Genomic DNA, 25,340 nt, shown 5'->3' on the forward strand with positions numbered 1-25,340 from the left:
TCTAGGTATGGAAGATACTTTTTCATACCTGGTTCAAACCTTACACAGCATTTCTGCTTATAGCATTGCTGCCCTGTGTCCCTGCAGCCCTGAGAACAACAAAGGGAAAGTTTCTTTCCCCATTTTAAAAAGTTCTAGCCTTCCCATTGGCTCTTTTGGTCAGGTGCCCACTTTTTTCTTTTTCTTCATCTGGGGGACTTTTTAACCCTTTACAGGTAAAGCAAGTAAAGAACAGCTACCAAGAGGGATTTTACAGCTAACTGGCTGGCTAGGTGTCCATCAAAGGGAGCTATCCCCCCCACTTTATCTATCACAGATGCCTACCAGAAGCTACAGGAATTCTGGGATGTAGGGTCATACTAACAAATTCCCATGATTCCTGACTTGGAAACCCATAAATTCATCTGTATTTTGCCAGCACCAATTCAATTTTCAAACTGCTTTCAGACAGCACGGAAAACATACTGCTGAACACCGTGATTACCACAATAATTAGTACACACAGGATGTGCATATTTATTGCAGTTGTTCAGCTCACTGTATTTGACTCGGCAGCTTCAGATGCAATGGTGATAGGACTACAGGTAGGAGGAGCAGAAGGATGAAATCAAGCAATTACTTCTGCATACATATACTTGGAGGGGCTTTACTCAGTGGAGCATCACCTCTAGAAGTAATCAACAAGCACTAACTGGTCAGATAGGATAGTGACACAGAACTGGGATGACCAGCAGTGGCTGCAGAACTTCAGGATGCAGAAGACTACCTTTCTAAAGATCTATGCAGATCTGTCACCAGAACTACAGTAGCACACCGACATGAGAGTTCCCCTCAGCAGAGAGAAATGTGTGGCCATTACCATCTGGAAACTCATCACTCTTGAGGGCTGTCAATCAGTAGTTTACTAGTTTGGTATAGGTAGATCAACTGATGAGGCTATTGTTATAGAGATTTGCAGAGCTATGAGGAGGGTGCTGCTGTGTCATGTTGCAAACTTAGCAACGAACAGGTTACTGATAACTTTGCATTGATTGGGCTCCCAAACTGCATATGCATTACTGATGTGACCCAGATACCTACTGTTTGCCTCCTACACCTAGCCGATGCCTTTATCATCTACAAGAAGGGATATTTCTCCATGGTGCTGCAAGGCCTGGTAGATCACGGTGGAAGATTCACCAATATTCACATGGGACAGTCTGAAAAGGACATTGATGCCAGGATCTTTAAAAATTTAGGCATGTTTGCTTGAAAGAGCAGGGGAATTTTTGCTCCTCAGACCACTATGGACATTAACAGAGTTATGACGGCTTCCCTTGTTTAAGAAGCCTTTTACTGGATGCTTGAACAGGGAGAGCTCTCCTCCACAGCAGCTTCAGTATGACTGTCTGCATGGTGTACTTGTGTAATCTCCCAATCTGCCAGGTCATACAGTTACTGCTTCCCCTGAAGAATTTCCTCCTGGTGAGACCCCATGCTATACACAAAGTCAAGGATGCTTTCTGTGGTGTCTTAGGTGCGTGGGTGTCTCCTGTGCTTTGTGGAAAATTGCCCCTCTCACCATTCTTGGGTTATGTGGTAACATTGCTTGCAAAAAATCCATTCCAGTTGCTTACAGTATGAGCAGATAGTAGGAGCATTACCAGAGGTCCTGTTCTTGTCCCTTGTCTTCAGCTACTTCTGCCACACCTCCTTTGCTTTGACTTGGCACTGGGAACAAGTCTGGAAGTGCCATGACAATGTCTTGTAGATGTTTGCATTCCAGTGACATCTCCAGATGGGACTGGACATGCAGCTGTCCAAAGAGGACAATCAGGAACGCTGCAAGTGTGCACATGGAAGCACAAGGGGCATGGCTGCTATAATGGGCATATGACTCATTGCATGAACTTACCTTGCATCAAAAAGGGACACACATGGCTGCATGGCAGCATTTCAACAGAGAGGTGGCATCCAGTCAAAATTAAACTGGAGCAGTGGAGGGCACACAGATTCAAAGACAGGCTGATCAAACTGTGAAGCAATACAGTCTGGGATAGCAGTGGGAGAATTGTCAGAAGCAGAGTAGTTAGGAATACATCATATGAATCATAAGCTAACAAACTCACTATAAAGTAGAGTCACTCTGATTCCAAATAAGATTAATTACTGTGACCTTACACCCCAAATAATTCACTTTTTAAAAAGCTTGTGCGTGGACACAAGGCACTTTAATGAGAACCTGAGAGTCTGAGTTCAAGGAACTCTGGCAGCCAGCCCAGATGGTTTGGACTTCTGCCTGGAGGGCAGCTCTCTCACATTTTAAATTTTACATTCATACACAAAGATTAAAACTTAATATTATAATCAGATTTGTAAACTGAACATCTATTTTAACATTAAAATAGGCTATACGCTAAAAGAAACAGACCAGGCTTCAAGGTGTACAGCCAGTTTCCATAAATGAAAGTCTGTATGGGCAGAGGCAAGGTTTCTCACCTCAACTGATTGCACAGTGTGCTGCATAGAGCATTCTACTTCTGTCTAGAAAATAGTTACCTATGATAGAATTTATTTCTTGTTTAAAAAAATAAAAGTAAATTTAATACAACAAAACATTAAAACTTGAGATTGAGTGAAGCTTCGTCAAAGTCGAGAAATGACAGTTAAGGTTGTGCAAACAAATGTAAACTTCCTTGTGAATACGCATTATAATACAGTCTTTAATTACATGATCAAACACTGTTTCATATTTAATGAAGGGCCCTGCCTCTTAAAACGTGCAGTGTATCAGGATGTGTTGTGTAGCAAATGGTGTTAGGGTATGAAAGACCCACACCTCACTGATTACTGAAGTTGGATGATGTGAAGTGAATGAAATAGGGGTTTGTAGTAACTACACTTCACTTAGGATAGGGAAAGAATGATGCTGCGAATTAGGAGGAATGGGTCAAACGCACTGAATGATGAACTAAAATATATGAGGCAACTATCTCATTCCCCAGCACCATCAATCCTGCACACTGAATGGGACAGAGTAGTGTGTAGTTATGAAACTAAAGACTATATGTTAATTCACATATACAAAGAGACAGCTAAGGTTATATAAGTAAACTTATCTTAATCATTCCCTGACTTTAAAGAACATTAGACTGCAAAGTGAAACTCTCAAATGTAGGCTTTTTGTTTGGAATATTAAATATAAATGCACACTCATTTCATGTTTATCCTGTTTTATTGCATCACTCTCTTCCTACCCCCAGATTTCAACACCCCTTCTCTGGCACCTGGTAGCTTAAGTTGCTGTTTATGTACACTACTAAGTGGGTCCCTTTAAGCCCGATACCTGAAATTGCCATTCCATGATATATAGGTACCGTATATACTCGTTCATTAGCCCGTTTGTTTATAAGCCGCCCCCCCCCCCCCAAGATGGTTAGGTAAAAATAACAAAAACTGTATGACCCTTTCATAAACCGACCCTATATTTCAGGGGTTGGCAAACTTTGGTTCCTGGCCCGTTAGGGTAAGCCTCTAGCAGGCCTGGACATTTTGTTTACCTGGAGCGTTCACAGGCACGGAGCCTCTCAGCTCCCTGCAGCAGTTGGCTGGGAACGGCGAACCGCAGCCACAGGGAGCTGAGGGGCTCCGTGCCTGTGAACGCTCCAGGTAAACAAAATGACAATGTATTAGATAGTCAATTAAATGATTCTATAGTTTAAAATCATCAAATTTTGGTGTAGACCCGTTTATAAGCTGACCCCCGCTCTTTGATGCGTCACTTTTTTACCAAAAATATTCAGCTTATGAAAGAGTATATATGGTCATTTTCTAACAGTGTCCAGCAAAACTAACAACTCACCTCTAATCATGATCAGCACAACTTAAACTTATCCAGGAAATAATCACCACAAGTAAATTCCTCCTAAGTGTCTCTCATTTTAGACCCACATTTATTTGGGTCTTACACCTTATGTAACTGGCTTACCCGAGTATTATTGTAACTTGACATCAGAAACACTGATGTTTAGGCCACACAACTGTGAAAGACAACCATGATGACCCATACACCTCCCTGGAGTTCCATTGACTCACTGAGTCATCATACATGCAATAAGGGTATTGTGAAAGAATGGGCACCTGATTTCTACTGCAACTACCACTGTGGTATTGTAGAAACTGTAATCAAGATATATTCTGCCTTCATATTCAACTGCACATCTTATGAATGGCTCACTCAAAAACTCCCTCTCCAAACAGAGAGAACATATTTAGCAACCTATTTTTCTAGCTAGTAAACTGTCATGCTTACTTACTCAAGGCTCTCATTCACCTGTGGGAGGAAGAAAGGGTCATGGATCCACATGATCAGTACTATGCCTCAGCTTTTAAACAGTCCCTTACTGTGCCAGACCTCCTTAAAGATAGGCCATATGGGCTCAACACCTCTGATACGGAGTCTCTGGGCTCCAGCACTGCTGCTTCTAACCATGAGCTCTAGAAACCATCTTGGTTTCCTTTCTCTCTGTTGCTGTCCCTTTGCCTGTCAGCCTCAGGTCAGAACTTCCTCTGTCTCTCAAAAAGCCAGCTCTGATCCTAGCCTCCTTTCACCTCCTGTTCTACTGTCATCCTCTTACAGGACCCCTGCTGAGTCATTAGGTGTCAACTGTTCAGTCACTAGAGTTCCCATTGTCTTTCCAGATCCTCCACTGGTGTAAGTTTCAGCCAGTCCTTAACAACCCATTCATACCACCCCAGATAGTTATATGACCCAAACAAACTCACATCGCCTGCTTTGCCGCAGGAGCATTTTAACCCATCTGAACCCCTGGATAGCAATCCCTAGTCAAGTCAGTCACAGGAAATTCCCACTTCATCACAGAAAGCATAACTGAGCAAAAATAAATTGGGAAGCGCAAAAGTGGAAGAGGCAGTTTCTCCATGCACCCCTAATCCTCCAGAGTTTACAGAAGTACCTCTACTTCTACTCTGTGGGTTTACGGTATGTGTGGGTGAAACACATCACTGTATACTACATTAGAACATAAAAACAGACATACTGGGTCAGACCAATGATCCATCTAGCCTAGTATCCTGTCTTCTGACAGTGGTCAATGCCAGATGCTTCAGAGGGAATAAACATTCTCCTCTTCTAAAAAGGTAATTATCATAGAAGTTCAGCAGAAGTTAAAGCTGCTAGAATCAGCCTCATCTTCCACTCTATGCCTTCACACCACTTGGGAAAGAGATATTGCCAAAGCATGGACAAAGAACCAGCAGCAGCACAACTCCTAAAGAGTTGCAGGTGTATGCATATATGGAAGCACTGCAAAGGGGCTGGCACCCAAGATCAGAACTTCCTTTCCATCGATACCCATGGGATCATCATGCTTAAAACCATGCCCCACTACCTCCTTTGCAAACTCAAGGCAACATTCATCAGAAACCCAGCTAACTTCACCTCTTCTCCACAGGTTTCACCACGGGTTTTCATGGTTGTAAGTTAGGGTCAATGACTGCACACACTTTGCTCAGACAAACTACTTATGATTCCAACAGACATTTTGCCTGAGGAACGAAATGCAGAATTAAGCTAACTAACACGGGACAGGATACAATGTTTTCTTATTATTTTACTGATTTGAAGTTCTTTGGTGCAATTGTTTTAGTTGATAGTTAATTCAAAATAATTTTTTTTAAACATTTATTCCATCATCACAGTGTTTTGAGAAGACATTTTACCTATTACAATGTGTGTACATTTTAACAGTTTCTAACAAGCAAATATTTTGATGATAAAAGGCTTAGTCTTAGTCATTCAACCTACAATTACATAGTGCAAATTAAAATAGCCTAAAAATACTTAAATAAATTCGACATGGAAGTCATTAGATATCATTTTCATTTTTCTTAACACTTAATTTCTAATACAAATACTTTTTCATGAAATAAAATCAAACCCATAGCTTCTTAAAAATATACCCATAGAAAACAACAAAATGTTTTCATTTGCACTCTTATTACTCAAAGATAAACGCTATCATTGGCACAGACCCAAATGTTACTCTCCAGGGTGTACATACCACTGAATAATTTGTTCAAATGTCAGTTGTAATTTTCAAAAATCCTTTCTTGCCTCTGAATCTTAAACATCTGTAACAAATACTTGTTTTGAGAGTGCTTTACATTCATGACATCTGACCTTTTGCTGTACGCACCACAAAATTTAAGTTTCAAATACCATGCAAGCAGGAAATCTGATCATACCAGCAGTAGCCATCTGCATGGTCCAATATCAAATATTAGTTCTTGGTTGCACAAAGTCATGTGTTACATATCTTTTTCCGTAGCTTCTATAATTAATTGTAATTTGCTGCTTCTAAAATGTGTTTCTTATGGGACATCTGGCCTTGAAACCTCTACCTTACCATTGAAAAAATACTTAGTGTCTGGGTGTTGTTTTTATATATACATAAAATATATAGATATATATGAGACAGTGAGAGAGAGAGAGCGCACTGCATGGGTGGCATAACTAGGACCAGGTTTTCCAAAACAAAACAAAAATCTCTAATTCCAGAAATAGATTGACTTTCATTACAGAACATTTATCATATAAATGTAATGCAGAAATGTTCTCCAATGTAATTACTTTCAGATATCTAAATATTGGTATCAAATATTAACAGCTCATTAAGCAAATTGTGGAAGTTCTATAGAAGATGTGTAAATCATATGTTTATTTCCCAGGACTCTAAACTAAATATAATTGGAGTATCTATTGAAATGAAATAAATGTTTAGACAAAGTAAGAAACCTAGAACTAAAACGTGCTTTAGTGTTGAAGTGTTCCAACATATTTGTTGATAGACAATGAATGCTGAAGTATGTCAAGATGCTACTGCATATTTCACAAAGCTCTGTACTTTTTTTTAAACTCATATATGCAAAATATAATAATATCCAGTTGCTGGTATGATACCAGATTTCATTGTGGTGGAATGAAAATTTTACAGACATGAAATGTTGTTATGCGTCTGTCACAAACAACTAAATAAAAAGCTTTTATAAGATACTAAAAATGTCTTCCAAAAAGACTTAATATTTTAAGCAAATAACTTATTACATCAAAATGGAAAAGATAACTATACTGCAATAATAGGAACTTTAATAAAGCATTCCTACAGCAATAACTCATCTCTTGAGGACACAGCCTAGTGATGCTCTATATAACTTAATCCAGCAGTGGGACACAACTTCTTGGGTGGTAAAAGCTGGAAGCACTTAGGATGCTATGTTGCTCTTGAGATTCATTTGCTGCCTAGTCATAGGAAAATTTTGGCAGAGAGATTCATTAACCTGCTTTTACACCTGCAGGAACAACACTACAGCAAATACAGTGAAAGAATAGAAAGCATCAAAGTCCTTGTGATATTACAATTACCCATTATTCATAATTGTTAATTATGTTTAACCCAAACATGGCCATGATTATTGCTTCAGTGCAGACAAAGACTTTTGGCCAGACGTGACAGACAAAACAAATTAGCATTCCTGTAATACAACATCAACTACTTTATCAGTTTTTTTTGAAAAACCCTCAATTTTAGCAACTATATTTTATATAAACTCATCATAGGCTTCTTACCTGGACTCCATCCTTTAGTTTCAAGATGCACTCCATTGTATTGATAGTGATGACAACTGGTTCTGAGCCTAGTTTTGTCCATGGTACATGGATTCGTAATTCATGAATATGTCCACTTAAAAAACTAAATGGTAGTTTCAGCTCCTAAAAAATATGAATTAACCAATTAGATATTAAAACTTAACTAAAAACAAAATCAAAATTGTCAAGGACACATTTGCTACTTTACAAAAAAAACTAAGAATAAAATCTTAAAAGTCACCTCGCGCCCACGCCCTCACCCTCGACCCCAAAAAAAATCCTCAAAAGTTCTTTTTTTCACCGTCAGTTATGTATGGCATAAATCTTGGCACTTTAGTTAACAATTGGTCACATGCATTTACTCGCACACATTTATTGTGCTTATGTGTTCAAAGGAAACATCTGGATTCTACTACGTCCCTGATAATTAAGAAAGGTTTAAACCACAGTCTCTTATATGCAGCTACAGTGAAATGCATCACTACTCTAGAAACATAACTATAGCATACTCACAACAATTAACAATGAAAGTTAATTATATTCATACACATACTGTATTATTTCTATAGTGCCTGCGGAGCGCATGGAGCCTTACAGATTAATATTAAGAACTGCATGGGGGGGGGGGGGAGGAAAAGAGGTCTCTGCTCCAAAAACCTTTTAATACTTCAACAGGAGTTGCAAGTGCTCAGTATCTCTTAGGAAAAGGCTCAAATCAGATGAAAGACAGCAAGAAATGAAAAACACAAAGATGGAGCAGGTACTTAAAGAATGAGGGCTATGGTAAAAAGAGTATGAGGGATGTTTTTATTATATATGTATCTTGTTGGTTCCTTTTAATATATAAAGTTGAGTTTGTACTCTTTTCCTCCAGTGTTAACATAATATTAGAGGTTAAGGGAACAAGTCAAACAGGAGGAAAGGAGGTCAACATGGGAAGACTAATCTAATCAGGCTACACCCCACACAGCAAAGATTTACTTTGTAGTGTATTTGACATACGGATGAGAGTTTCTGTACACACTGTATATACAACAAATCTTTGGAACATGGTCAGGATGAATTACATTCAGATATTTTTTTTAACTATAAGCATTTCTTCCACTATAATCTATGCACAAGATTTCAATTAATTTTAATTATATAAAAATTTTGAAGAGTCTCCATTATTCCATTCAAGATCATTTGGGACAAGGAAAAGACTGACATTCAAAGTTTCTCAAAGGACCACATTTTAATTAACTTTAACTCCAAACAAAGATCTACTTGTAAATTCTCAGAAAATTCATTCTATACTCAAAATGTTATAGGCCATTTTGCAGCCTATAACAAATGGAGCCAATCACTTTACATCAGCTTTCCAACAGCCCAAACAAGCAGGTAAGAATAAGAAGCACTATACTCTACAACAGCCTGACAAAATAAAAAATGTGTAACATACAGGTGAGGCTTTCACACAGGAAGATAGCAGGCCAGTACGAGCTGCAATTTAATTGAGTTGTAGAAGTAAGCTAGGCTTCTTGTCTCTCAAATATTTAATTTCTATGCCAATCATCAGTATAGCAATGTTTATTTAGACACTGATTTGCCTTTACATGTGGGAATTCTAAGTTTATTTTAAAAGACATTCTGAAATAGCTTTTTTTCATTATTTACCAGATGTATTTAACTCAAAGTCCCATTTGTGTCCAAAGCTTCCTACAAGATATGGAAAAATCCTTTGAAGGGGGGGGGGGGGGGGGGAACACTTCTGAAAGCAGGAAGTGGAGCAAAATGCAGAGAGACACAGATTGCCTATATACTTAGAAGGTAAATCAACCTTTCTGTGCCAAAGGAATGTTGATACAAATGTTGTCTGACATTATCCTAATTGGACAAATAATTGTCTCTGCAGTGATATAATGCAAACCCTTTGTTGTGGTACTTAAGAATGATAATTGAGGCAACACAGAACAAATGTGTGTGCCACATTTACTAATCTAACAAACATAACAGAGGCCTTATTTTTATTCCCCTTCCATTCTCATGGAATCTTTTCCCATTAAACTAAGTATTGCATGGAATGTTGAACTATACTAGATTACATTTGTTTAATACTTAACACTTACAGTGTTTTACAAATTTGAAGTACTATACAAACTCTAAAAGATATATGCTGTAGCTCTAACACAAGGTACATGTTCAATGCAGAAATTGTTGGGTTAGATTCTTTGGCCTGTGTTATGCAGGAGGTCAGACTAGATGATTTTAGTGGTCCCTTCAAGCCTTAAAAATCTATGAACCCTCAATATCCCCGTGGGACAGGTAGGTAAGTTAAGTATTATTACCTGTACTTCCATATTAAAATCAAAACTTGTCTTCCTCACATTCAGGACTCTGGTCTATAAATAATATATTACAGTGATGCCATACAATAGCCATACGATAATAATTAAGGCATTTTGTGTTTGCAGTTCCAAGATTAGGTTAAACTAATTTTTAAAGACAGTTTTTTCATATTTTCCCTTCATGGTACCGCTATAAGGTTGTTTGGGTGCTTTAACTGTGCATTTCTGTACCTTAACATGTTTGGATTTCTCTTAAGTGTAACCTTAACCGGATCTAAAAATTAATGGTAGCTTCAGTACAAGTGATCATGACTTGATCAGATTTCTAATGTGCAAACAGAATTATACACACAGACAGTCCAGACTGTAAACTACCTAGTTTGTCCCAATGCGGCATCTGCAGATGCTCCATGCTACCCACCCCAGCAGCAGCTTCCCTTCCCTGACCATCGCGCCGTCTACCTCCGCAACCGTACCCCTCCCAGTGGCACAGGGGAAGGCCGGGGACTACTTTACCCCCCAACAGAACCCGCAGCCCCTGTCCGCCTGGCTGGCCACCCCCCCACGAAGCTCCCAGGGCCTGCTAGGGCTGCTCCCAGCTGGCACAGCCTGGGGCTGTTCCCGGCTGGCACAGCCCGGGACAGGAGAACCAATCTGACACTCACGCATGGGGGTTAACGGTTAGGGTGGGTTAACGGTAAGACCAATACTTACCAGATAACCGGTTAATATTTTACATCCCTACTTTCAATACTTCTAATGATTTGAAAATATACAACAAATTTAAAACGTTATTTTAACTTTTAAGGGCAGATTTACCAATATACCAGAGAAGCACAAAGCAGTCAGAGTATATTGACCAGTTAAGTGAGGTTTACTGCTGCTTTGCATTGCCAAAGCAGCGTAAAACTATCAAAATGTAAGGTGAATCTGTCCCTTACTTTGCAATTGACTTATTGATTTATACAGCTGTCTCACTGAGACCAGCAATATGAGAAAGAGGTAGAAGCAGTACAGCCCCAAAGTCCCATTGCTTGTATGTGATTAGAGATCTCTCTGCATTTCTGCTTCAGTTCCCCAGCAGTGCTACCTTGAGCACAGCTGAGAGTCCTTTGAGCACAGACACCCAATCATAATTCAGCCACTGAACCTTTAAACAGCAGTGCAACTAGACCAAATAATCTATAAAGGACAGTCTTTTTGTTCTGTGTTTGTACAGTGCCTAGCATAGAGGGGTCCTGGTCCACGAGTAGAGCTCCTAGGTGCAATGGTAATACACCTCTACCCCAATATAATGCAACCCGATATAACACAGGGTCGCATACAACGCGGTAAAGCTCTGACACGCTGCTCTGAGCAGCGTGTTACGGGTGCCGGGCCGGGGCCGAGGGGTTGGATAAGGGGCAGAGGGTCTCGGGGGCGGTCAGGGCCCCCCCACCCCCAGGGTCTAGGAGGCAGGAGCTGTGGGGGAGGGGCAATTTTGGGGGCCCCGCAGTCCCAGAGTGGCCCGGAGGATTAGCGGGGGGCCGGGAGCAGCCCACTCTGCTTCCCTCATCCCGGCCCCAGCCATGTCGCTCGGGAGAGGCGGCTTGGGGGAAGGGATCCCCCCCCGCACTCACCAGCAGTCGCAGAAGCGGAGCAGCCCGGCCCCAGCCCGCTCCACTCCGCCAGCTCCCAGCCGCATTGCTCCGCTTCCCGCCGCAGGTGAGTGCGGGACCTTGCCCCGGCCCCAGCCGTGTCGCTGGGGCGGGGGGTTGGGGAAAAGAAAGCGGAGCAGGCTGGGGCCGCGTCACTCCACTTCCCACCGCAGGTGAGTGCGGGGAGGCGTCCTTTCCCCAACCTCCCTGCACTCACCAGCAGCAGGAAGCGGAGCAGCTCGGCCCCAGCCCGCTGTACTCCGCCAGCTCCCAGCTGCGGCGCTCCGCTTCCCACTGCAGATGAGTACGGGGGGCGTCCTTTCCCCAACCTCCCCGCACTCACCGGCGCCGGGAAGCGGAGCGCCGCAGCTGGGAGGTGGCGGAGTGGAGCGGGCTGGGGCCGCATTGCTCCGCTTCCCGCCGCTGCCGGTGAGTGCCTGTCAGGGGTCGGAGCAGTCAGGGGACAGGGAGCAGGGGGGTTGGGTAGGGGGTGGGATCCTGGGGGTGATTAGGGACAGGGGTCGCTGGAGGGGGCGGTCAGGGAACAAGGAATGGGGGGGCCAAAACAAGTTTGATATAACGTGGTCTCACCTATAACTCCCGAGGACCGCGTTATATCAGGGTAGAGGTGTACAAATAACAATAATACCAGAGAGAATGCCTAACATGTATCCTGTCTCCCTCACACTACTGACTCATTCAACCAATAGAAACATTGCATGCAAGACAGCTGTAAAGGGAAAGATTATGATTTGTTGAGTTTCTTCTGATACCACAATGCCCCCCCCACCCTTAAAAGTTACCTGAGCTATTGATTTCTATAGTGCCTATAGTAATACAAAATAGTTAATAACTTAATTTCAACACAATTTTTTCCACTATAATCTATGTACAATATTTCAATTAATTTTAATTATATAAAAATTTTGAAGAGTCTCCATTATTCCATTCAAGATCATTTGGAAAAGGAAAAGACTTACGTCTAAAGTTTCTTAAAGGACCACATTTTAATTAACTTTAAACTCCAAAGATCTACTTGTAAATTCTGAGAAAATTCATTCTGTACTCAAAGAGTGGGTGCTGCCATTTTTATAAGGATGCATGTATTTTTCATACCTAACAAAAATGCTGAACCTTTCCTTTAAGTGAAAAATGGAACTCCGGCTTAACTACATAGTTGCAAGCAGTGCCTGCATAATAATAAAAAAAAAAACAATACACGCGCTCTTGAGATAAATTGAACTGAAGTTAAATTTCATTTATATGCACTTATTAGCATTATTTACATAAAATTCTGCAAATTATTTTTAAAAAAACCTTAGGAGGGTGGCCTGATAGCCCAGGAGACTGAAAAACTCTCTTTGGGCTTGATCTAAGCCTTCCTGGAAGTCAATGAGAATCTTTCAACTGAGTTCAGTGAGTACTGGCTCCAACCTGGCATCGACAGAATAGATTCAGCACATTTCCTCTAGTTGCTTTTGCAGTGTACCTCCATCCCACTTTTTCTTTCGCAGACCACTTGAAAATTGCTGAGGGTCTTGGCGTACCACTTAATGAGCTTTCCAAATGTTGTTTGTATCGTTAGCTAACTATTGTAAAGCACTTTGGATAAAAGTGCTATATTAAAAAAACTAAATAATAATTAACATGTTTTTGTTCTACAAATAAAAGCACACAACTCATATTTTAATATCAGTAGTCTCTCCCCTGCTGTGGCAGCCACCGAGCTGGGGCTGGGAAGGAGGGGGGTCTCTCCCCGGCAGCCGCAGCCCTGGAGCTGGAGCAAGTCGCCTCTTTTTCTGGCCGCCACAGCCCTGCACGTCCCAAATTCCCCTCCACCCCCTCTTTTCACCCCACTGCCGCCCCCCACCTACCTCCTATTTCCCCCACCTCACCGCACTGGCCCCTCCCACCCACTCCCTATTCCCCCCAAGGCCACCATCTCATCTTACATGTTCATCTTCTCCAGGGTCCAGGCACCTAATTAGTGGAGCCACGCCTGCACGGCTCCACTAATTACGTGGGCGGCCCTTCATTCTCTCATGTACGGCTGCCCAGGTGCGCACCTTAGAAGGAACTATCCGCGGACCACCTGAATGAAGCTCGCAGACCACTGGTGGTCCACGGACCACAGTTTGAGAACCTCTGCTCTATAAGGCGGAATGTAGTCCATTTTCAATTCCCATTCACTCTCTGAATTCTGATGAGGCTGCCAACCAGAGTGTCAGTTATAGTTATTGTTTTAATGAGGGCACCTACCCATGTAAAATTAAACTAAGAGCACCAGGTCACTCATTTCACGTAGACTAACAGGTGTCAAAAAACTTGCTTTTGTTGAACTAAATTTTGCTTTCGGATAATAACAATAACTATATCCACAACTCTCAAGTCAATAAGAGTTGCATGTAAGTATCTGAGGCAACATTAGCTCCTATAAGTAAAATGACAATAGACTCCATTGTTTCCCATAGATATATACATATACCAAATATTAAACTCAATACTTACATGAATTTTCTACATCATAGTATCTGCGCACTTCGCAGACAATAATTAATGTGTCCTCACAACACTCCTTCTTACTATGATTATCCCATTCTACCAGTGGGGAATTGAGGCACATACAGATTAAAGACCCAGTCTTGAGAAAACATACACAAGGGAGCAATTTTGCACACATAAGTAGTCTCACTAAGCTCAATGAGATTTGCAGGTGCAAATGTTTGCAGGATGGGGGCCTACATAACTTGCCCACAGTCAAAAAGAAAGTTTATAGCAGAGCCATTAAATGAACCCAATTTTCATGGATCACCAGAAAACTATGCTTTCTTTCCTAGATTCAAGGGATTCTATTCCAATCCAACTACTTCAAAAAACATGTCCACTTACTATACTTAGTAAAAGTAATTACGTTATGGCAGGAATCACCAGATGGGATTGTTAAGCATAGTGTTACAAGTACACCTCTACCCCGATATAACGCGACCCGATATAACATGAATTCAGATATAACGCGGTAAAGCAGCGCTCCGGGGGAGCGGGGTTGCGCACTCCAGCGGATCAAAGCAAGTTCGATATAACGCAGTTTCACCTATAACGCAGTACGATTTTTTGGCTCCCGAGGACAGCGTTATATATCAGGGTAGGGATGTACATTAGAACGGCCTCACTGAGTCAGACCAACAGTCCATCTAGCCCAGCATCATGTCCTCTGACAGAGGCCAATACCAGGTGCCCCAGGGGAATGAACAGAACAGGCAATCAAGTGGTTCATCCTATCATCCATTCCCAGCTTCTGGCAAACAGAGGCTAGGGACATTTAGAGTATCATGTAGCATCCCTGCCCATCCTGGTTAATAGCCATTGACGTACCTATCCTCCTGGAACTTAACTAGTTCTTTTTTTAAGTCTTTTCTTGGGCTTGATGTACACTACTGACTTATGTCAGTATAACTATGTCGGTCAGGGGTTTGGAAAATTCACACCCTTGAGGGATGCCGTTATGCCAACCGAACTCCATAGACAGCGCTATGTCAACAGGAGGATTTCTCCCATTGACATAGCTACCACCTCTCCGGGAAGTGAAGTACCTACACCTAGAAGCTCTCCCATCGATGCAGGTAGCATCTTCACTAAGCGCTACAGAGGTGCAAGGAGTCTTTGAAGAAATGCTGTTTTGTTAGTTTTGTGATGCAGTTTCCTTTTGAGGGAGCTGTAGAAAGCAACAAGATGTTTTGCTCTCTGCCTTAATTTAACTGAAGTAAATTCTAGGTGCAGACCTGCTTCCTAGGAACCAGGCAGTTTGTGGGCTGAGATTCCTGAAAGAGCGGATTGCCTACATGCTGTTTGTGAATGCACCTGCTCAAGGACTAGAGTATACGGTGTAAATAAAAACAAGTTACCCAAAGAAAATACCCGTTGTCCACACTATCAATTTCTCCTTCAAAGGAAAACTGACCTACAAGGCTCTATCACTCACTGGAGAGGCAATACGAGTAGTCATCAAAGTGGGATACTTTCCAAGGAGAGAGCTAGTGAGCTGGTATTGCTGCTGAACCAAAATGGAACAAATAGCTGAGACACTAGCAGAAATCAAAGCACGCCAGAAGAAATTAAAAGACGACCTAACATAGTTTCTGGAAACTTCTCAGAAAGAAGTGAGGGATAGCCCAAAGGCAGAGATCTAACATAATCAGCTGGAAACAAAACCTCTGTTGATTAAGAAGACATGAAGGGTCAGGACAGATTTTGAAACCCAGCTACAAAACGCTTAGTCTGTGCTAGCAAAGTGGATTGAACAGGTGACCACTGACTTAATTACCATGGACCAAAAAGTTTTTCAGGAAATAGAAATAACCAGAAAGCTTTGGCCAACAGAGAACTTGCTAATAAAGCTGAGATGCAGCAAGGACTTCAAGGACTGAAAAACTGCTTTGCGAAAAAACTCAGGAGGGTGCAGACAACCTTAGAAGTCAGCCACTGCCATAGGAATCAAGCCAGAATTTAGGTAAAACTGGAGATTTCCAGTCTATTTGTATCCTACAGGAACTCTGATGAGGAAGAAACAAATGTTCAGGGCCTAAAATAAATCAGAAGTCCCACTATCATTGAGGAAAAACCTTCCTGGGAGAATTTCTTAGTTCATTTTACCATACCCCAAATGAATGGTTGGTGATATGAACAGAAGAGTGTTTGGGGATGAGGGTGTTCTCGCTGCTAGCTTGAATGGTGCTGTAAAACTTAAACCACAAAAAGAGAAACTGAGTTGGTACAAGCCTCTGATATGAAGTTTGGAGCCAGCCATCAATATGACCTGCCAGGGCTCAGCAAAGGGGTAGAAGAGACCCCATATGAACTGACAAATGCCCCGAGGAAATTAGATATGCCAGAAACAACCGATACAAGCAAGGATACCCAGCTGGACTTGGACTTGCAAACTGAGATCACCAAAAGGGATCAGACACTTGGTGAGGGAGGAGAATTTGCTACAGAACTACAGTCTTTCCATGCACAGCCCAGCAGAAAGAGGAAAGCTGCTACTGAAGAAGTTGGAAGCTTTCTGCAATGAGTCCCGTAAATTAAAATCTGCATCTAAATGATTGAAAGGAGGATTTTAATTTGATTCACAACATTTTGAATGGTTTTAAATATCATTAAATTCAGTTAGTAAAATAAAAGATTGGTAATATTTTTTAAAGGGAGAAGCAGTTCAGTGAAGTGCTGGTACTGTGAAATAACTGATCACTGAAAGAAGGGATATGCTCATAAGACGGCTGTCTCTTCAAGTACAGTGATTTGCAGAAATGCAAATGTTCCCTGTTCATCCACTAGAACAGGGGATGTGGGATTCCCAAAGCAGCTGACCAATGGGGGGGAAAGCTCCAAAGAGGTCTAGATGGGAACAAAACAGATAGCAAAAATAATAATGATTGTAAGTGAATACTGATATACAGATAGTATCTTGAACATTTTACTGAACTTATTTTAAACTGAGCCACATACACAGTAGCTACTGTTAACATACCTGTTCAAGTACATCCAGCTTCAATTCAAGTTTGCTAAGAACCACATCTCCTCCCCATAGTGACAGCTGCAGATCTGAGGGCTTCAAGTTCTTAATGTAGCGATTCACATAACTCATTAAAATAGGAGTCACGTAGGACTCTAGCATTGTGGAAGATTTCTGGATTATACACCAACCACTTAAAAAAAAAAAAAAAAAAAGAATCAGTAAGAGATCACATTAAAAATTAGCAGCATTAGTTAATGCAATGTATGGAAATGTGAAAATTTATTTCAAGTTTTGCTTACTAAACAGGGGTTATATATACTTAAAGAAAACATTTGAGACTCAAAATGTACATATATTAAATATTTGTGTTCATGAATTTCCAATCTATTTGCATTAGAACCAGTAGTAAGCTTGTACAATATATAAAAAATAAAGCAGCAGGACAGCATGCTTGCCATATCCTTACATAACACTTAACAGGAAAATAGTAATCTCTGGATCTACACAAATCCTGCCAATTTATAAACTCACCTTTTGCTGATGACAACAGACAGATTAGAACATTGGCTCGGACTGAACTGGCACCGATCTTATAATGAGTTTTGAACAATTTTTAGATATCAAGAGTGAAGTTCTATTTCCTACCACTCTTGGCAAACCAAAGTACTAATTGCATTTGGCATAGCACAGTTTCTGACACAGATAGTCACAAGACATGCACATCTTATTTTCATGACTGTCCAGCATATAACGCAATCTTATATTAGCCCACTTCAGTACTACACAAATCCTATAAATAGGCTTGGCATAATTTGATTTTTACTTTTTATAATTTTGATAGACAATATTGGTTTATTTTTAAACATTTTTCTCAATTGTTATCTATTTAAATTTTCACAGTAGTACAAAATTATGGGGGGTGAGTTAGAATAATTATTTAATGAAAAGTAGACATTCAGATTCAAAGAGTTAAAGCTTTATAAACCTTAAATTACAAATTCTCAACAACACATGTGAAACATACAAAGTAAACATCCTTAAACCAAACTCTAATAAATTCTCAAGCAGCATTTTTCTTACTTTGCCTGTCTGTAAATTTCTATTATTATGGAAGGAAATTTTTTGTAGGTTTGTCTACTGTGAAATTAACATTTCCTGACATTTACCAATAAAAATCTACCGGTAATCATTCCACATCTATATCAGGACATTCACCCCTCACTACCACCTGCCTTCAAAGCTCCCACCCTCACTATCACCCCTGGCTGCCCCCAACCCTCCCACACTCACCCCCATCTACCCCCCACCCTCCCACTCACCCCCATCATCGCCAGCCCGCAGCCCTTCCACACTCTTGCCCCTCACCCCTCCCTGCTTTCACCACCCACCCGCGCCTCTGCCTGCTCCCAACCCTCCCACTTGCCCCTCACCATCCCCTGCCCCTCACCCCGACAACCCTCCCGCTCCTCACCGCTGACTGACCCTAATCCTCCCCCTTGGGTAATGGTAAAAGATGCAGGGGTAAAGGCCCCCCAGGAAGAGATGGGGGTAATTGTGCGGGGGGTAAAAGCCCCCAACCCTCCCACACAACCCCACCCCCGCCTGCTCCCAACCCGCCACACACACCCACGCCCCCAGCCCCGCACTCGCCACTACCTGCTACCAACCAACCCCTTCACGCTACTACCACCCCGCCACACACCCCACCTGCCCAACACCCACCCCCAGCACTCTCACCACCCCTAACGCGGTCCCCAGGGCCCTCTCCCCGCCGACCCCGGCAGCCGGTCTCCTGAGCCCCGTCCCAGGCTAACCTGCCCGCAGCGCCTCACCTGGCTGGCAGCCGCGGCCGTTACCGCTCGGCCGGCAGTTCCGGGTTCCCCGGTTGGTGTCCTCCCTTCACGCGCCCCCCGCGCGTTCTCGGCGCAGGCTCGGTCGCGCTGCCCGGCCGGAAGGATCGGGCGGTGACACCGAGAGGCGGGAAGGCCGCGCGGGCCTCGCCTGGCCTCGGGGCAGCAGCTGCGTGTTGGGGGCTCAGCGCCGCGGGGGAAGACGATCGCTAGGGCAGGAGGTTAAATGGTGCCGGGGTAAAAGTCCCCCGGGTGGAGATGGGGGGTAATTGTGCCTGGATAAAAGCCCCCCCACACACACACGGAGAAGGTAGTACTATAACTTGGGATGGGGTTCTTATTTAACCTCGTTGTAGGCCGAGCCTGTTCATTTCTTGTCAGGAGGGAGGGTTCTGTACAGTAGCAGCAGGGCCCAACTGAAGGGAGAAAGAAGCCAGACACCCTTGAGCAGAAGCAAAGAGGGATGGACCTGCTGTGAGGGGGACAGGGTTTGCAACTGCTGAGTCTCCCCATGGCCATGTGGTGAATGAGACTGGAAATCTCGCCCTAGGACACACAAGAAAATCTTCCCTTCCAGGAGTTGCGCTCTGCTGCCCTCCACCATGAGGGAAGAGAACTGGGAGTGTGGGGGGATCCTCCTTTTTCCACCCCACTGTGTAAATTATTTAAAATACAGTAATTTTATATATAAAATACAGATAATTGAAGTAACCAGCCTCAGTTTTATGTATGATATGTAATCGATTCATTTTAAATTGTGGACTAAACAGTGATAATTTTACTGTAATTTTTAAGAATGGGGCAGTATTGAAACTACAGTACCAGTACAGCATTATATTCACACTTTGCTGAGGGTATTACACTCAATTCAATGGCATTTCTTTGTTTGTCTGTCCCTTCATAACATGATAACTTTTGAACACTACATCTGATCAATTGCAACATTTTAGGGAATATTCTAGGCATCAATGACCTGAACCCTTTTCATCTTCATGAAAATTGGAAAACGAGAAGAGGAGTATGAGGAATGAAGAGCCCCTGCATCTGGTTAGCAGAGCCAGCAGTTTCAGCTGCTTCTAAATTGTCTATAAATCAAAAAACCAGTTGATAGCAGCCATTAACACCTTCCAGCATAACAATACTACCCTCTCAGCTCTGCCCATCCCAATACAATTTTAAAAAGCTGACACACTGACTGATGTAGCTCCCAGAAAGAAAAGAAATAAAAATAGCAAGGGTAGAAGGCACATAGAGCCCCTGCCATAGGGGGAAGAATGAGGGACCCTTATATGGGGGAATTATGGGGCACACATAGCCCTGGCATAGGGTGTAGGGGGAGAATAGAGGAAAATGGTATGGGGGGACAATAATGAGACACAGTCCCTGGCATGTGGCAAAAGCGAGGAATAGGAAGGGGGACACAAAGCTCCTATGTGATGGAGGTCACACAGAGTCCCTGCTTGGGTTAGGGTGTTGTAGGGTGTCCCTGATATAGAGGGAGATGGGAGAATGGCACACGGAGTGGGAAATGGAGGAATGCAAGGAGCTCCTGGTGTGCAAATTGATCAACAAAGTGAAAGCAACAAAGTGTGACTAGTCACATGCGCATCTACTAGTTAAAGACGTCACTGGACTGAAGCACTCAGGGACTTAAATGTGGAGTAGACTTGGAATTTCTTTAAATCAGCTATACAAAAACTATCTGAACTTTGCATCCCAAGCAAGGGGGAAAAAATGATTAGGAAAGGCTCCAGCCACAGCTGGATGAATCATCACCTCAAAAAGATTATTAAGAGTATGTAGAAAGCTATAGGGAACGGAAAGGGGGATTGATCAGCAAAGAAAGCTACATATCGGAGGTTAGAAAATGTAGAAATAAAGTGAGAATTACTAAAAGTCATGATGAATTGCTCTTGCCAAGGAAATTAAAATATGAGGTTTTTAGTTATGTAATTGAGAATAAGGAAGGATGAGGTTCGGTTGCTATGCAGTGTGGATGAGAAGGAGATTAAAGTTAATCTAGATGTGGCCCAAAAATTAACTCAGTATTTTGCCTCATTTTTCAATAAGGATGATAATGTGAAATATCGGCATGAGGGCAGGATGACTTATGGAAATGAGTGTACAAAAATGGAAATTACCACATCTAAAATGGAAGAAAAACTTAAAAGAGCTTAAATCGGGTGGCCAGATTATTTCCATCCTAGCATACTAAAAGAACTGATACAAGAGATTGCTAGTCCAGTAGCAAGGATTTTTAATAAACCAGTCTATTCAGGGGTAGTACTCTATCACTGGAGAATAGCTAAAGTTGTACTTATATTTAAGAAAGGGGGGAAAAGTGATCTGGGCAATTACAGACCCATTAGTCTGACTTCAGTAGTATGCAAATATTTAGAACAAATTGTGAAAGAAAGAATAATTAAATTCATAGAAGTAAAAGAGTTGTAATGCAAAATGGATTTACAAAAGGTAAATCATACCAGACTGATCTGATTTCCTTTTTGAGAAAATAACTGATTTTTTTAGATAAGGGAAATATAGTAAATCTAATATATGTGGACTTCACGGAAGCATTTGACATGGTACCACCTAGGAAACGATTAGTTAGAAAAGATGGGTATGAGTATAAGAATTGTAAGGTGGATAAAGAACTGGCTAAAGGGGAGAAGGCCTTGGGTTGTATTGAAAGGTGAATTACTGGACTGGAGGAAAGTTACCGGTGGAGATTGGTCTTGGGACCAGTCTTATTCAATATTTTTATTAATGGCACAAAAAGTAGGAGTGTGGTAATGAAATTTAGTACATGATATAAAGTTGGCGGGCATGGTCACTACAGAAGAGGACTGGATATTATATAGGAATATCTAGGTGAACTTGAAGCCTGGAGTAACAGAAATGGGATGAAATTTACTACATTTAGAAATAGTACAAAATGCAAGGTCATGCACTTTGGGTCTAATAATAAAATTTCTGCTACAAGTTGGAAGCGACAAAGGAGAGAGTCCTTGCTGTGTTTTTTGATCATAGAATGACTATGTGCCACCAGTGTGATGTGGCTGTGAAAAGGGCAAATATGATCCTAGGATGAATCAGGCAAGGCATTTCCAGTAGAGATAGACAAGTATTAATGCCATTATACAAAGCACTGGTAAGAGCTCATTTGGAATACTGTATATAATTCTGGTCACCCATATTCATGAAAGATGAATTCAGACTGGAGCAGGTGCAGAGGAGAGCTTCTAGGATGATCGGGGAATAGAGGGCCTATCTTAGGAGAGGAGACTGGAAGAGCTTGTCCTGTTTACCCTCTCAAAACGAATGTTGAGAGGGGTCATGACTGTTGTCTATAAATACAACCGGGGGTTAACACCAGAGAGCACGAAGAGCTATTTAAGCTAAAGCAGGGTTTCTCAAACTTAATTGCACCGCGACCCCCTTCTGACAACAAACATTACTACATGATCCCAGGAGGGTAGCCTGAGCCTGCCCGAGCCTAAGGATTTCAGCCGCAGGCAGAGGGCCTGTAACCTGAGCCCCATTGCCGAGGACTGAAGCCCTTGGGCTTCAGCTTTGGCCCCAAATGGTGGAGCTTGGGCTTCAGCCCTGGGCCCCAGCAAGTCTAAGCCAGCCCTGGTAACCCCATTAAAAAGGGGGCACGACCCACTTTGAGGTCCTGAACCACAGTTTGAGAACGATTGAGCTAAAGTAAAAACAACGAGGAATCCTTGTGATACCTTAGAGACTAATACAATTATTTGGGCATAAGAGTGTTGCCACAAGAAGAGACGGTTACTCACCTTTTGCAGTAACTGAGGTTCTTCAAGATGTGTGTCCCCGTGGGTGCTCCACTTTAGGTGTTTGTGCGCCCCTGCGCTCATAGTCGGAGACTTTTGGTAGCAGTGCCCGGTTGGGTTGCACATGCGTGGTCCCTGTCTCACGCTGTTCCAGACGGTTAACTGATGCTGTGCGACCAACCCCCACTCCGTTTCTTCTCTACTGCAGAGACTGATTAAGAAAACTCCGAAGTAGAGGGGAGGAGGGAGGGTAGTGGAGCACCCACAGGGACACACATCTTAAAGAACCTCAGTTACTGCACAAGGTGAGTAACCTTCTCTTCTTTGAGTGCTGTCCCTGTGGGTGCTCCACTTTAGGTGACTTCAGAGCAGTGCCCTCCGATGGAAGGAGGGGGCTTTAGAGTAAACGTCCGAACAAGGGATCAGATGTTGCCTGTTGCTCTAAGGCGTAGTGCTGTGTAAAGGTATGGGCTGACGCCCAGGTAGCAGCTCTACAAATGCCTGTGATGGTAAAAAAGTGTGCAGGAAAGCAGTGGAGGTTGATAGGGCTCTAGCGGAACGTATGCGTGAATCCCCATGTGGGGTTGGCGGTCGCACTGATGATAGAGTTTTTTGCAATCGGAGAGTCTTTGTTTAGAGATGGCGCTCCCTTGGAAACGTTCGGTCATGGATACGAACAGTCTGGCTGCTTTACGGAACGGTGTAGGAGCCGCGCTCCCAGCGCTGTAGCTACTCCCCTCATGGGGGTGAATTTTTTTACAGCACTTGGACAGCTCTCTCCCAGCACTGGTGCCATTACTACACAGCCACGTTAAAATGCTTTAACATTGGTAGTGAAGACACAGAATCATAGAAGATTAGGGTTGGAAGAGACCTCAGGAGGTCATCTAGTCCAACCCCCTGCTCAAAGCAGGACCAACACCAACTAAATCATCCCAGCCAGGCCTTTGTCAAGCTGGGCCTTAAAAATCTCTCCCTGGGTAACCCATTCCAGTGCTTCACCACCCTCCTAGTGAAATAGTGTTTCCTAATATCCAACCTAAACCTCCCACACTGCAACTGGAGGCCATCGCTCCTTGTTCTGTCATCTGCCACCACTGAGAAGAGCCGAGCTCTATCCTCTTTGGAACCCCCTTCAGGTAGTTGAAGGCTGCTATCAAATCCCGCCTCACTCTTTTCTTCTGCAGATTAAACAAGCCCAGTTCCCTCAGCCTCTCCTCGTGAGTGATGTGCCCCAGCCCTGATCATTTTCATTGCCCTCCACTGGATTCTCTCCAATTTGTCCACATCCCTTCTGTAGTGGGGGGCCCAAAACTGGACGCAATACTCCAGATGTGGCCTCACCATTACCAAAGAGAGGGGAATAATCACTTCCCTCAAGCTGCTGGCAATGCTCCTACAAATGCAGCCCAATATGCTGTTAGCTTTCTTGGCAACAAGGGCACACTGCTGACTCATATCCAGTTTCTCATCCACTGTAATCCCCAAATCCTTTTCTGCAGAACTGCTGCTTAGCCAGTTGGTCCCCAACCTGTAGCAGTGCATGGGATTCTTCCATCCTAAGTGCACTTGTCCTTGTTGAACCTCATCAGATTTCTTTTGGCCCAATCCTCCAATTTGTCTAGGTCACTCTGGACATACCCTTAGATAAAGATAAGCTGGCAGAAGCTTAGTTTGGACATAAGGGAAACACTGATAGTATGTTAAGGGAAAGTGGGGTGATTGTCCTTTTATCCTTCTTTCATTTAAGAAGTTTTCAATTTGGAGTGTTGCTGGATCCTCAATGACACTTGGAAGTACAGGTGGCACCAGGGGCCCAAAGCATCATTTTACAACTGCATCTGTTTAACCAGGCCTTTGTTACCCAGGTCTTTGTATGCGGGGGGGTTCCCTGGGGAGCAGACACATGGAGGGTCATGTGGGGAGGTCACATGCCCCCCCTTGTGTCTCTCCCATGAGTACAGTACTGGCAAGAAATGATTTCTACTTGCACCACTGCGCGGGAGAGATCCACACACACCCCTCCTTCCCAGCTCAGGGGCTGCTGCAGCAGGAGAGAGAGAGGGCATATCCATCGCATTAGAAAGGTAAGACTACTGATAAAAATATGAGTTGCGTGCTTTTATTTGTAGAACAAAAAAAGTTTATTATTATTATTAAGGTTTTTTTTTATATAGCACTTTTATCCAAAGCACTTTACAAAAATTAGCTAACAGTACAAACAACATTTGGAAAGATCATTAAGTGGTCTGCCGAGACCCTCAGCAATTTTCAAGTGGTCCCCGAAAAAAAAAGTTTGAGAACCACTGGGCTAGATATACTTAGAGCTGCCTCAGCATGGTGTCCTTACCTAAATGACCTGGTGTCTCAAGTTGAGACATATTAGTGCACATCTTACCCTATTTGGGCCAGGTATACTCAGGGTCTTTGTCTGCTTCCACCAGTGGTTCCCTTGTCAGTGGGTTGTTCACTCAGTGGATCGATCAGGGCAGCTAGGGGCATCTTTGTGTGTTTTCTCAAATTTATAAGTGTTTGTGTGTTTTCTCAAATTTATAAGGGTTTAACACAT

At 42.7% G+C, this 25,340-nt stretch overlaps 1 protein-coding gene across 3 annotated transcripts in view; it reads right to left on the reverse strand.

The window, feature by feature from the left end:
* VPS13B (vacuolar protein sorting 13 homolog B) overlaps positions 1 to 17,301 on the reverse strand; it is a 947,892-nt gene extending 930,591 nt beyond the window's left edge. For all 3 annotated transcript variants that reach the window (XM_065397834.1, XM_065397833.1, XM_065397835.1), the window contains exons 1-2: positions 17,137 to 17,301; positions 7,628 to 7,771 (exon numbers count right to left, since the gene is read on the reverse strand). In XM_065397834.1, the coding sequence (XP_065253906.1) occupies positions 7,628 to 7,771; positions 17,137 to 17,283 (291 nt within the window). In that variant the 5' untranslated portion in view covers positions 17,284 to 17,301. The remainder of the gene's footprint in view (positions 1 to 7,627; positions 7,772 to 17,136) is intronic.
* Positions 17,302 to 25,340: the final 8,039 nt, after the last annotated feature.

This window comes from Emys orbicularis, chromosome 2 (genome assembly GCF_028017835.1).
Source record: "Emys orbicularis isolate rEmyOrb1 chromosome 2, rEmyOrb1.hap1, whole genome shotgun sequence".
NCBI classification, from domain to species: domain Eukaryota; kingdom Metazoa; phylum Chordata; order Testudines; family Emydidae; genus Emys; species Emys orbicularis.